The sequence below is a fragment of the Aedes albopictus genome, chromosome 2 (genome assembly GCF_035046485.1).
Source record: "Aedes albopictus strain Foshan chromosome 2, AalbF5, whole genome shotgun sequence".
Classification (NCBI taxonomy): domain Eukaryota; kingdom Metazoa; phylum Arthropoda; class Insecta; order Diptera; family Culicidae; genus Aedes; species Aedes albopictus.
In genome coordinates this window covers 259509644-259524151 of record NC_085137.1, presented here as the reverse complement: position 1 = coordinate 259524151, position 14508 = coordinate 259509644, and the positions used below count along the sequence as shown (strand labels likewise).

The window sequence follows — 14508 nt, the reverse complement described above, 5'->3', positions numbered from 1 at the left end:
AGAAATAATTCCAATAATAATTACCGTAGTATCACAGTTACAGAACTTTTAAAGAACCACCAAAGGTTCTTTTTCAAATAAATTCTCGAAGGAATTCTTTAAGAAATTTGCCGAATCAATTTCCAAAGGAACTACCGAAGAGGTTTCCAAGGTATTGCTGCAGGAATTCCTTACATAATTACTGGAGAAATTTAGAAGAAATTGTGTAAAGAGTTTTCATTAGAATTGTAGAAGTGATTTATAAAAGAATTTCCGAAGGAGTTTCTGAAGGAATTGGTGAAGGAATACCGAATAGCATTGATACTGAAAGTCCAAAAAATCGACGAAAATTAAAAAAAAAGTAGAATTGTTTTTTCTTTGGATTTTATTTTCTATAATTTCATTGGCTATTCCTCTGAAATAATTTCAGCAATTTCTTTTTCAGTCATTTTAAAATTTTTTAGGCAAGTTTATCTTGATTATTTTTGTAATTCTTTATGATTTAATTGTATTTATATTTATGGCTTCCGAAAATGGCTGAATTGGAAATTCAGAAACTCTAAACTGGGCTTGCTCGAAGAAAATCCTATGAAATTCACAAAGAACTTCCTGACAAATTCCCAAAGAAATTGCCGGAAAATTTTCCATTAAATTTACTTTAGAATTCAAAATAGTTTCCATAAGAAATCATATAAGAATTACCAGTGGAAGTCCTGAGGAAAATATTAAGGCTTTTTAAAGAAATTGGTCAAATCTAATCTCAAAATAAATTTGCCGAAATATATTCTATGAAAACTTCCACAAACTTGAAAAAAATCGAAGAAATTCTTAAAGAATTTCCGAAATAATCAAATAATTTTCTGAATAAAATTTAGAAATAATTCCAATAATAATTACCGTAGTATCACAGTTACAGAACTTTTAAAGAACCACCAAAGGTTCTTTTTCAAATAAATTCTCGAAGGAATTCTTTAAGAAATTTGCCGAATCAATTTCCAAAGGAACTACCGAAGAGGTTTCCAAGGTATTGCTGCAGGAATTCCTTACATAATTACTGGAGAAATTTAGAAGAAATTGTGTAAAGAGTTTTCATTAGAATTGTAGAAGTGATTTATAAAAGAATTTCCGAAGGAGTTTCTGAAGGAATTGGTGAAGGAATACCGAATAGCATTGATACTGAAAGTCCAAAAAATCGACGAAAATTAAAAAAAAGTAGAATGTTTTGCCGAAGACATTTCCAAAAAAAAAAATGTGAGGAAGTTTCCAGAGGCATTGTCGAATGAATTACCAAAGGTTTTACTAAAATAATTCCCAAAAAAATGTCTAAAGAGTAATTGGAGAATTTTGAAAAGCAAATATCAATAGAGTTGCTACTAAAAATTGGCGAAGGAATTCCAGAGAAAACATTTCAAAGGATTTGTCAGGAAGTAAAAAAAAAACAAATAAACTCCTAATGGAATTGCCGAAGAAATCTTCAAAGTAACTTCCGATGAAATTTTCAAAGGATGCGTGAAAAGTGTTTAGTATCATATTCTGAACGTATTGCCAAATAAATTCATAAAAAAATTGCCGAAGGGATCCAAAGATATTACCGAAGATATTTGCCAAATCCAAAGGAATTGCTGAGAGATTTGCAAAAGAAGATTTAATTGAATTAAGTTGCAAAACCATTTCCAAATAGATTGCCCTGAGGTATTACCGGAAGAGTGGTTGGCCGAAAACACAAATTTCTTGTTTTATGCGTACAAACCAGACCCGATTATCTGAAATGTACGATGCTGAAATTTTGACTGATTACTACAATGTTGGTTTTGCGTTAGTAAAATTTTGAGATTTATACACAATTCCTTTCAACAGATATATTATCAATTCAAACGAAATCGGAATTTCTTGCGTGAACCAGAATCCCGAAGAGAAAAATTGAAGTTCGCTCGCATCAAATTCCGGAATTGATAGAAGTTTACGCAACAAGGTGCAGAATGAAGATTTTTACAGCACAAGTTCTACACTTATCCAACGAGGCTTGCCTGATTATTTTCAATCCACTAAACAAAGGGATTGTCTCGATGATTGCTAAGCTCAAACTGAAAATACAAATTCCATGTATTATACGCAATCAAGTTATCAAGTTTCCAAACTTCACATGGCGGGGAAAGTGTTAAATCTGTACAACGGTTCGGATTTTCAATAAAAAAAAACTGTTCTATAAAATTTAGAGCGTTTAAATTTTCGGGCTATTTTTCCCACGACGCAGTGCAGTACATCATTATTTCATGAAAGAAATTGAGGGTGGACCGGTATTTTCTTTTACGAAAGAAAGCAAAACAACCTGGAAGCCACTGAAACTGGCACCCTCAAGGCACCCCCTAGGAAAAAATCCTGGATACGCCAATGGCTCAACCTGCCTAATGTATCACGTTCACGCTAAGACCGCTCAGCTCCTAGAATGTGTAAGACCTACTCATAAGTGCATAATTTCCAGTCTACACCAAATATGTGTAACAGTAACACATTCACAAAAACAGCTCGTACATTCTTCTAGATGCAAAATGTCGATATTTTTTATTTACCAAGGTCCCTAGTTAACCTAGCTAGACTGCCGTACAATTTTTTTTGTGAATTTCACGATTTTGTGGATGCAGGAGCTGATTTTGTGAATGTGCAAGGGTTACACATTTTTGGTGTAGTCTAGAAATTTTTCACTTCAGTGCTGATCGGTTTTAGGATGTTTGAAACAGCTCTCTGACGTAGTGTGCGGTTTGCGTAAAAAATGACCCTAATGTACAATGATGAGGGTTAAGCAATTCTAGGACATTTCCATTAGAAAAAGATCCTGGGCCAACCGAGAATCGAATCCAGTCACTCTCAGCAGTCGTGCTGTATACCCACGCGCCAAACTATGTACAGTTCACCAAGCTGCATACTCTTTTCTCTGTAAATGCGATAATTGTGGAGGATAAAGAACATCATAATAATTACGATAATTTCTCACTCAATGATCCGGTTTAGCGGACAGTCGATAAGTGTGTCACAGTATTGTTGGGAAGTCCCTTTCCTTTGTATTTCCTTCCACAAGCGTAATGTCCCAGCTACATGGGTGATTGAACTTGTGGGATAATATTCAAGAAGACCAAGCGGTGGTGTGGCTCACCTGTTTTACCCCTTCTTGCTGCGGCCAATGACCATTCGTACATGATTTTATGCCTGATATTTAATGTACAATAATCCATTTTGCTCAGCAACTGGGCATCGCAGCTGAAGCTACTAAATATGAGCTATCAATGAGATAAAGAGGAAGGCGATTGCTGAACCGGTAATATCCAGCATCACAATGCAACACCTGATATTATGAACAGATGCGGCCTCAAAACTCAAATTTCAATGTCATGAATTTTGCGTTTGGACCATGTGAAATTTTATCCTCTGTACACTGTGATTGTGAACTGGTTTTGCGAAATTTTACCAAGCTGTTTTTTTTTTTTATTCTAGATTGGGAAGCAGAAGTTATAATCGAACCAGCTTGAAGTTAAACTAAATAAAATTCGAGACCTTATTTCCTTAAACTCAAAGATTGATAAATTTTGATTGGGCGATTCATAACCGAGCATTTGTTTATATGTTTTTGGACATTATACATTTTGAGACACTGGGGTCTCCAGTTAGTCTAGTGGTTAAGGCAATGGATCGCCAATCCGGAGACGTCGGGTTCGTTTCCCATTCCGGTCAGGAAAATTTTCTTGACTCCCTGGGCATAATGTACAGTGACCCCACACCGATGAATCACCTTAATTTTTGTACACTATTTATGAATCACCATGTTGATCAAATGGAGTGATCCATAAACTGTGGTCATTTTTGCCGATTCATAAATTGTGGGGTCACTGTATTGGCAGGCAAAGAAAGCCCTTCAATTACTAACTGTGATCAAGTGATCAAAGAACACTCAGTTGAAGCGTGGCAGGCCAAGTCCCATTGGGGACGTAAAGCCAGAAAGAATAAGACCCGAGCAGAAGGGAATAACAACAGCATAATAAAATGTGTTATTTTGGCAAAATAACTAAGTAATGAAATAAGTTATTTTCATATTATTAACATAACAAATTATGTTATAAACTTGGCTGTCATAAGCGGCAAAATAACAAAAATCATAACAAAAAAATGTTCCTGTAAGGCCAATTTAATAACATGTTTTGTTAGTTTGATAACAACATAATAACAATGAATTTTGGAAATATTTCAATAACAAATGTTGTTATATTAAAGTTATTGATAACAATCCGAAAGCAAAATTAGTTATGATATCAAACTAATAACAAAGTAAGTAATAATGCTAGGGTCTTGTACCATTTGGGCAGGTATACCTATTTTTGGCACTTGCCGCTGTAACCAAATCAATTTTATACCTAATTGGCTTCTTTAACGGTGTTGAGATAATTCGATATTCTGAATCTGCATGTCAAACTGAGCCTAAATCCAAATTTTCATGAATTTTGGAGCCCGGGAACCTATTTAAAAATCAATTTGAAGTTTGTATGGGAACGATTTGTCGAATCACCCCTCGTCGCAGTTTGTACTGGGCGGAGCTGTCAAACAGTTGCCCAGCTGTCAAAAGGTGATTTTAAAAAATTTCTTTGGAATAGATTTTAGATACCTAAATAAGGTTCTAAAAATCTGAAGAAAATCATAGTGGCTCAGAAAAAGGTGCTCTTTCGTATAAAATCAAAAAATCAATATATTTTTCAAAATTTAAAAACCCAATTGGCACACGATGAGTTACGTACAGTATCTAACCCCATACCAAAATTCAAATAAATTGGTTCGAAGGTCGTCGAGGTCTGTGTTTTTTTTTTACAGTTTTCCCATGGGAAATCTGTCAAACTACTGTCAGTCACCCACACGCAAATGTATGCATTGTGTAGGGCACTTAATCCTAATGACAAAATAAAAAATAAATATCAGTCTAAGTATTTGTGATGAACTACAAACTCATCAAGTAAAACAACATTCTGAGGACCACTATATCGAATTTCCAAGGAATTGCTACGAATATACGTAAATAAGTTCTAAAAAAGGAACATAAAACAGGTCAAAATTATCGAAGTAATTATAAAATAATAAACTGAAAAGCTCGGTCAGTCCCAATTAGAGGAATCAATTAGATCATACACACGGTATGCTGTAAACAAAATCTCGAAAGATGTAGTTTGGGGTCACCAGTTAGCCTAGTGGTTAAGGCTATGAATCGCCAATCCGGAGACGGCGGGTTCGATTCCCGTTCCGGTCGGGAAAATTTTCTCGACTCCCTGGGCATAGTGTATCATTGTACTTGCCTCACAATATACAAATTCATGCAATGGCAGGCAAAAAAAGCCCTTCAATTAATAACTGCGGAAGTGCTCAAAGAACACTAAGTTGAAGCGAGGCAGGCCAAGTCCCAGTGAGGACGTCGAGCCATAAAGAAGATGAAGAAGAAGATGTAGTTGAAATTTCAAAACTTGTTATTGTTGTGCTATTGTTTACTAAATATTTGTACACTCTCAATAGTATAATAATAACTAAATTTGTTCCATAACAAAACATATGATTAAAATATTATTTTATGGATATTTTATCAATAGCTTGAGCATAACTAAATAATATTGTCAAACAAAACATGTTATGGAAAACTAATGCCTCGATAAGTTAATAATAACAAAACAATATTTCGAGATAAAGTTTTTTTTGTATATTCTTATGCAAAAGTAAAAATTTTAAAATGAATTCTTTTCAAGCCTTAAAAAGTACAACAAATTTATGGTGTTGTTGGCGTTCAATATTTTAGAACATCATGAACAAACGTTTAAGATGATTTTTAAGTTACCAGTTAAAAAACTTCGGTCATATTGTTAACAATAATCTGCCATATGATGTAGCCTGTCGACCAGGCTCCATTGCATCTCTCGCAGCAGCGCGAGCGTCGTGGCACTATTGCAGACGAAATCAGTAGAACTGAGTTGAAGGAATATCCATCAAACCGCAACAACTCCCTCCCGGTACAACGTTGTCTATTCCAGTCGTTTCATTTTCTTTTTGTTTTACTAGCTGGGTCTACTACACCTGGCAAACTACATATACATGCTATTGATCTGTTCCCGGGTTGTTCACAGCATTGCAACGCGATACTTGGGGAGTAGAATCTTGGTCAAAAAGAGAACGGGGAAGCCGTTCAGTGGTGAAGCTTTGGTATAACTGATTAGATTTATTTAAATAAAGATAAAAATGTTACATTTGTCAATACGTTCCTTCATATTTAGAGGATTTGATATTAAGGGGTAAAATTAATCCCTTTTTCTTAATTTGCCTGTAACTTAAAGGATAACACAAAAGGGTTTTTTTGTATTACCGTACGGGTTTGAGCCAAAGGGTCTCATTTTTTCATGAAACTTTTTCCACAGGTAGGGCTCATGGATATATGAACAAAAAAAATTGAGGAAGGTATCCCGATCATTTTTAAGAAGGTAATTTCATATGCTTTGATCGCTGAAATTTTTGGAATGCACTTAATTTTCGTTCCTGAGTTATGGCAAATTTAGTGAAAAATGACCATATAATATAGGCTTACGTGGTAATTTTCACATAACTGACCATAACTAAGTAACGAGTAAGTACATTCCAAAAATTTCAGCGATCAAAGCTTATAAAATTACATACATAATTTTTTTTTTTTGAAAATTTTCTACGAATTCGGACATAGTTTTTCTGCTTTTCTTTATGAATTTTCTCAACGGTGGAAAATTTTGTGGAGAACTTTTCCACTTCATATTTTTTTTGGTTTCCTGAGAAAATTTGCTTTCATTTTCATTTAAGAACTTTGTTTCTACGATGCTTCGTTCTTGAGTTATGAATGTTCAAAGAAAAGGCACATTTGGACATTTTCCAACAAAATTGGCCATAACTCAAAAACGAAAAAAGTGCATTCCAAAAATTTCAGCGAATAAAGCTTATAAAATAACCTTCTCAAAAATATTTTTTCGAAAATTTTCCACGAGTTCGGGCATAGTTTTTACGGCTTTTCCTTACGAATCTTCTATTTTTTTTGGATCTCTGAGAAAATTTGCTTTCATTTTCTAAAAAAAAATTTGTTTATGCGATGCTTTGTTCTTGAGTTATGATTTTTTTAAGGTAAGTAGTGTCAGGGGAAAACAAAAAAAAAATTCACCTGAGTTTTCCGGGAAAATAGGCGACTCTGAATTTTCCTCAATTTTTTTTTGTTCATATATCCATGAGCCCTGCCTGTGGAAAAAGTTTCATGAAAACCTGAGACCCTTCGGCCCAATTTGTACGAAAATAAAAAAAAATGCCCAAACGTCCGATGATTGCATAGAAAGGCAGGCAATCATCTTTTGCGAATTTTTACACATCATCACGCTATGTCCAAAGGGAAGTATTATGAAAAGTGAATGTACCTCAAAATTTATTGGCTAGAACCGTATTTTTGGACCTCTAGATTCAGAATATGTACGATTTAAAATAATCCATCTTGGGTTTTTTTCCATACATTTTTATATGGGATGAAATTAACTCTATAATGACTTTTTTCGCCATTTGTATGGGAAAATAGGAAAAAATTGAAACAAACTGAAAAAAAAATCGAAAAACCCAAGATGAAATATTTTAAACCGCACAGATTCTGAAACTAGAGGTCCAAACCTACCATTCTATGGAATAACATTTGAGGTACATTCGATTTTCATAATACATCCCTTTGGACATAGCGTGATCAGGAGGACAAATTGCTAAAGTTTTCAAAACAAGGTTTTTATAAAGCTTTGTCTTTGTCTTAGCCTTAGTTAGCCTTAGCCTTAATTATGAACTGGTTTGCCAGCAAAGGTTCGTGAGGTAACCAGGCTTTTGTCACGAGAAAACAATCATAATGATCGTAATGATTGAAGTTCGTAGGAACAAATTGTATGGGAAAAATGGACAAATTGAGTGGAAAAATTGCGGAAAAATTCACGTGGTTCTGGTGGGGTTTGAACCCACGTCTCGCTAGACAGGTAACGATTCTGTGAAGTAGAATCATTTTAATTTCCGTAGGTTTCCAGTGGCTTTAGCTTACCCTGCTACAGAAAACCATCAGTCATTGTCAAACATTCTTGTAGCATGTCCTGCCCACCGCACCTTTCCGGGGGGCGCGGTATCATAACTTCCGAGGCCATAATGTCTCAGGACTGTATGGCGCATTTTTACGTGGCATATCGTCCAAACATGCAGGTGCATCTAAAAGTCCTAGGAAAGAAGGCACATTAAATACTATGACGCATCTAAGTTTTTTGATGTTATTTCGCAAAAAAAAACGCGCCTTAGCGACCCCCGGCCCCCTTTCTGCTGGTCTCAGAGCTGGCATTCTACTCGGTTATTGGAGGGGCTTCGCGGGAAACGTATGAAAAACTGAATAGTCATATTCTTCATTGTATTCATTGTCATATTCTTCATTGTATTGAAAACCTATTGTGGCGTGTGGGCTGGACATTTCTGGTGTGGCGTGTAAGCGAGACTACTGACTATTATTATTATTATTATTATTATTATTATTATTATTATTATTATTATTATTATTATTATTATTATTATTATTATTATTTATTTATTAAAGAGGTTTTAACAAAAAGTCATTCGCCTCCGTAAAACAAAGAAAAAAGGAAAATGAATATACTTAAATACTATTTAGTAATTTACATTTCTTGAGAAATTGAATTAGCTTTTCTTCGTTTGTTTCATTGTTGCTTAGAGACTTTGTTGCTTACTGACTGATATTGAGGGTACTCAGTACTTCAAGATTAAGCTACAATGTAATTTACTTACACTGCTGTTATGTTGAACAATTTCAAATTTTCAAAATTTCAAATAGATTTTTCTAAGTGCTTTGAAAAATTTAAAGTTTTTCTACAACAAATTTCACGATATTTTTAAAGTTGTTAAATTTTCAGCGCAACCGGTCATATGAGAACACTATTTTGTAAGGCAATTGTCTTCCACTACTATTTTTATAAACATTATTGTACAATAAAATGATTGAATGTGCAAATATTTATCGTCACATATGAGTTGTAAAAATTTGATTTTTTCATCACAAGTCATACATTTATCCAACGAGGCTTGCCGAGTTGGATAAATATGAAGAGTGCTGAAAAAAAAAAATGTTTTGCAACGAGTAACATACAAAATTTAATGTTTTTTTTTTTTCATTATACAACTCAATAATAAACATTATGCAACTATTTTTCATTATGCAATTCATTTGAGTTGCATAATGAGCCAGTTGGAAAAAAGTGAACATTGTGATACCAAAATGTGTTATATAAAATAGAAATTTTGATACTGAAATGCATAAATGGTCATTTATGCGACGAGTTGCAAAAAGTAGATTTTTTTCAGAATGAGTCGTACATTTATCTAACGAGGCTTGCCGAGAGATCGGGCTGTTCTACATGAAGTACGAAAGATTCTGGTAAAAGAGATAATTATCCGATAGCCACCTATGAACTGTTATATCTTCGGATTCAATGAACCGAATGTAATGAAATTTGACGTTTATGATTTATATAATGAACTTAAAAAAATTACTGGTAGTAGTACTTCATATCGTATACAAAATACAGAGAACCATATACATATATGACAACAACAATTTTTGTTCCTCATGTTATCGTATTCGATAATGCGAAAGTTCTAGAATGTTGAGGAATTAATGTCAAGTGTTTCGTTCAAATTTTTGAATCCCTGGTGATATTTCTAGAGTTATCCTTGAGGAAACCCTGATGGAGTTCCAGGATGAATTCTTGAAGGAACTCCTAGAGAAATCCTTGAATGAATTCATTAAAGAATCCCTAAAGCGAAGTCCTGGTAAATTCCCCGAAGGAATTCCTTGAGGATTTACAGAAAAAAAATCCCTGAGGATGTTCCGAAGGAATTCCTGATGAAATTTCTAGAAAAATCCTTGAATGATCTTCAGGAGGAACCCCAGACGGAACTCCTGACGGACGGATCCCTGAAGGTACTTCTGGAGGGTTCCCAGCTGAAGGCACTCCTATTGTAATCCATGAATGAACTCCTGAAAGATATCATGAAGGAATATACGAAGGGTATAGGAATTCCCCGTTCTGTGTTTATTTGTGACAAACGCAATCTTAAATGCATGAGACAACAACAGTTTCAAAAATTACCAAAGATAATCACTTTTTTATATTTTACCTGTAGAAAGCTGTCTTGTTTTTGTTTGTTATTCAGATTGAAATGATGAAGAAAGTGATATCAACCGCGATAGCAACAGTTGGCCCGTTTACATATTTGCTAATTCAGGGCGACAATACATTTTCGAGCAGTATTGGCGTCAAATTAGCCTAATATAAGCACTTTTTAGCTGCTAATAAAATTGGCATGACAAATTCAGAAGCTTCTGAATTTCATGCTAAAACTAGTAGACAATAATATGCTAATTTGATTGTCCTACAGAATTAGCATCATGTAAACGGTGTGCTAGTCGAACTGTCTGCTAATTATTCAATCACGCCAATGTTATTATCTGGCAGAGTAGTGTTCACATCACGATTATTTGATACCAACAAAGTCGGGACAGTTTATTGTCCCACATTTATGGCCCGTTTACATATGTGATAATAATGCGTGACAATATTCTGTCGGACAATTTATTCCACGCTAGTATCGTTTACATTGCGGCTAAAAATTTAGCTGCTAAATCTGGGACAATAAATTGTCCGACTGTGTTGGTACCAAACTATCGTAATGTAAACACTTCCCCATCTGCCAATAAAATTGGCGTGATGGCATAATTAGCCGACAATTCGTCTGGCAGACCGTTTACATGATGCTAATTGTGTCGGACAATCTAATATCCTCATTATTGTCCACTAGTTTTAGCACCGAATTCAGAAGCTTCTGATTTTGTCATGCTAATTTTATTGTCTGCTAAAAAGTGTTTACATTGCGCTAAATTGACGCCAATACTGCTCGAAAATGAACTGTCGTGTAGAATTAGCAAATATGTAAACGGGCCATTAGCAGCCAATTAATTAGTGACAGTTTAAACGATACTAGCGCACAATAAATTAGCTGACAAAATATTGCCACGCATTACTATCGAATGACTAAACGGGCCGTTATGGACAGCCCCTTAGTGTGTTCCTCCAACTCTTCCATCTGTCCCAATTATTATGTAAGGGAATGTTGACGCTTTAGTTTTTTACCGAACAAATTCTTCATAGACACTAAACTTCTAAAATAATCTTTTCAGGTCCAAACTGATTATGGAGCTTTGGGAGTAGTGCGCCCCGAGTCCTACCGGAAGTACACATCTGGGACCAAGTTTCACATGCAACTCATGCTAGAAAACAACCTCAGCATTGTGTTCTTGCAACGGCCTACCATTTCAAGTTGTTAAAGAGTTCAGAATTATTTTAAAATGCCAGATTCATAGACGAATCGCCGAAACATTGAACCAGGGAACACTTATTTCCGGTGCAAAATCGGGTTCAAGCATTAACTTCCGGTTTTACAACTACCCTTGCATGAAGTACAACGCTTCCCATCGATCATAGTGAAAACCGCTTATTTTTATATTTTATAGTTCCTGAGTATCAGCCGGTTAAAAACAAAAAAATTGTCCTGGGCTTTGAGGGTTAATAGACAGCCCCTAACAGGATGTCTGTCTATGTTGATGCATGGATGATTGTTCATTGTGTACATTGCAATTGCAATGCATTGCACAGTGGGAAAAATCGACCCAAAAAACGGATCTTTTAACGCCGCTGGTTTCGGTACGTGAAGATGACCATTTCTGACGTAAAAAATTACGAGAAATCGATTGGTGTTAATTTCATTCACCGCACGGCACGGGAAGTGGTCCATTTTGCCCTTTTGTCATGCAAGAAGAGAATAAAAATGTACTTTCAAACAACTAACACGACTGTAGATCACTGAAAATAGCTGCAGCTGTAATTGGAAGTTAATTGGAATCATAAGAAAACATGAAAGATCCTTTCTAATGCTTATTTTGCCCCATATGCCCCAACAACTGCTGGATATTCACATTTTTTCCTAATTATGAATGGATTTTTAATGTTACTGATTTGACGCTGATTTGTTTGGCATAAACAAAAAGCGCTAGATATGTTATCACCAGAATCATCTTCGGGAGTTATCCAATTTGCCCCATTTTGCCATATTTTTATGAAAAAAAATGAGATTTAAAATGTATTTATGAAAAACAAATACTGCTATAGAACGTTGAAATTACTTTTAGGTGCAATTGGAAGATAACAGTTATCATGCGCATATATGAAAGATATTTTCCTTATTTTATCCTACATGCCCCCAAAACTGCTGGATAATAACATATTTTGTATGGTTTTGTTATGTCGCTGGATGCAAAACATAGAGCCCTGCATCAATTTTGAGGTATACAAATACGGTTTATCGATTAGCTTTAGAATCATTCTCGGAAAGGTATAAATAGCTGTCCATTTCACCCCAATTTGCCCTAATTTTTGTCATGTAATGAATAAATCAATTTGCCCTGATTTTTTGTCAAATAAATCAAATAAATAAATTAATTAATTTCTCTCATTAGCATTTACTGAAACCAATGTTATCAAAAAGACGTATATATGACTTTTTCTATAATTCCAGCTTCTGATGGGGAATTAAGGGCATAATAAGCATTTTATAAAATATGTCAAATATGCGCTAAACTGATTAAATAGGGCGTCTCAAAGCACCTAATTATATATATTTAAGATGCCTCTTTTAATCAGTTGTGTGCATATTTGCCACAAATTAAGATTAGGATTAATGCTTATTATACCCTGTATTCCCCACTAAAATCATATGTTTTAACCTAGGTTTTAACTGTTCTTTCGATTACATTGGTTTCAGTATCAAAAGTCCATCAATTCGGACATAAGCAAATTCGGGAAATCAATTCATTTATAAGGCTACAGCAAATCAGGGCAAATTGGGTTAAAATGGACAGCTATTTGCACCCTCCCGTGAATGATTCTTAAGCTAATCGATAAACCGTATATATCAAAAATGATCTAAGACTTCGTGTATTGCAACCAGTGACATTACAAAATATCATAAAAAATGTTATCATCCAGTTTTATGGGGCATGTAGGGCAAAATAGGGTAAATATATTTTATATATGCGCATGATAACTGTAAGCTTCCAATTGCAACTAAAACTTAATTTCAACGTTCCATTACAGTATGTGTTTCTTATAAATACATTTTAAATCTCATTTTCTATGATAATATGGCAAAATGGGGCAAATTGGATAACTACTGAAGAAGATTCTGATGATAACGGATCTAGCGCTTTTTGTTTATGCAAAAAAAAAACAAATTCAACAACAACAACAAAACATTAAAAATCCATTCATAATCATGTAAAATTCACAATTTCCAGCAGTTGTTGGGGCATATGGGGCAATATAAGCATTTAAAAGAATCTTTTATATATGTTTATGATTTCTATTAACCTCTAATTACACCTGCATCTATTTTAAACGATCTACAGTCGTGTTAGTTGTTTGACAGTACATTTTTATTCTCTTTTTGTATGAAAAAAGGGCAAAATGGGGCAAAATGGACCACTTCTCGTGCCGTGCGGTGAATGAATTTAGCACCAATCGATTTCTCGTACTTTCTTACGTCAGAAATGGTCATGTTCACGTACCGAAACCAGCGGCGTTAAAAGATCCGTTTTTTGGTCGATTTTGCCCACTGTGCATTGTGTCGTATTGTTGATTATGCATTCTTGTTTTCATGCTATTTTACGTTTGGTTGCTGTAATTGTTTTGTCTCGCATTCTGTATGAATTTCCAATTTTTGATAGTTCAAAATCACTGAGTTGAACAGTACCAAGCATCGATGTGACCCATATATGCACAACTCACAGCCAATTCGTTTGTTCTCTTTTTGCTCCTGCACCCATGTGTGTTATCACCAACCACCCTGTCGGCTTTCGCGGAGGTTCTGAATCTCTGAGCGGCAAATCCGCTGCCATGCACTTGTCTGACATCACGGGCTACACTATTCTTACCCGCCGCCACCGCGGCGAACTAGCAAGCAGCCGACTGCAGTGCGATCGGCTGGTTAAGTTGCGGCCGAGCGGCTCAGTTTCAATATAAATATAAGTGAATTTCCTAACGAAAGCTTATTGCTAGTCTTCCGTCGTCGCGATTTTCCGCAGTTCCGTGCATTTTCACACGCGTGCCGTGGCTGTCGAGTAGTTCGTGAACGGGTATCCTGAACGTGTCTCTGGTGTACAAGATTGCACAGATCGTTTCGAAAGTGACTGTTGGTGATAATTTTCGAAAAAAGTGAATTAGGTGATCAACGAATAGCTGTGTAATGTGTATGTATCATAGAAATTATAATTGACTATAACTATTTCCTAAGATTAACCCTTTTTACCGGTTTTTGAGACTACAAAATCCGGGGTTCACATGATCAGATCTTGTTTGGAAA

The 14508-nt window shown here is 35.0% G+C and overlaps 1 protein-coding gene across 5 annotated transcripts in view; it reads left to right on the top strand.

Annotated features, from left to right (window-relative positions):
- Positions 1 to 14508, top strand: part of LOC109414420 (arylalkylamine N-acetyltransferase 1) — a 99040-nt gene that overhangs the window by 52108 nt on the left and 32424 nt on the right. The window contains exon 1 of one of the 5 annotated variants that reach the window (XM_062851613.1): positions 14103 to 14395. The exons of 2 other annotated variants lie outside the window; for them this stretch is intronic. In XM_062851613.1, the coding sequence (XP_062707597.1) occupies positions 14392 to 14395 (4 nt within the window). In that variant the 5' untranslated portion in view covers positions 14103 to 14391. Of the gene's footprint in view, positions 1 to 14102; positions 14396 to 14508 lie in introns of those variants that run through there. 2 more of the 5 variants (XM_062851616.1, XM_062851618.1) reach the window with 2 other exon arrangements.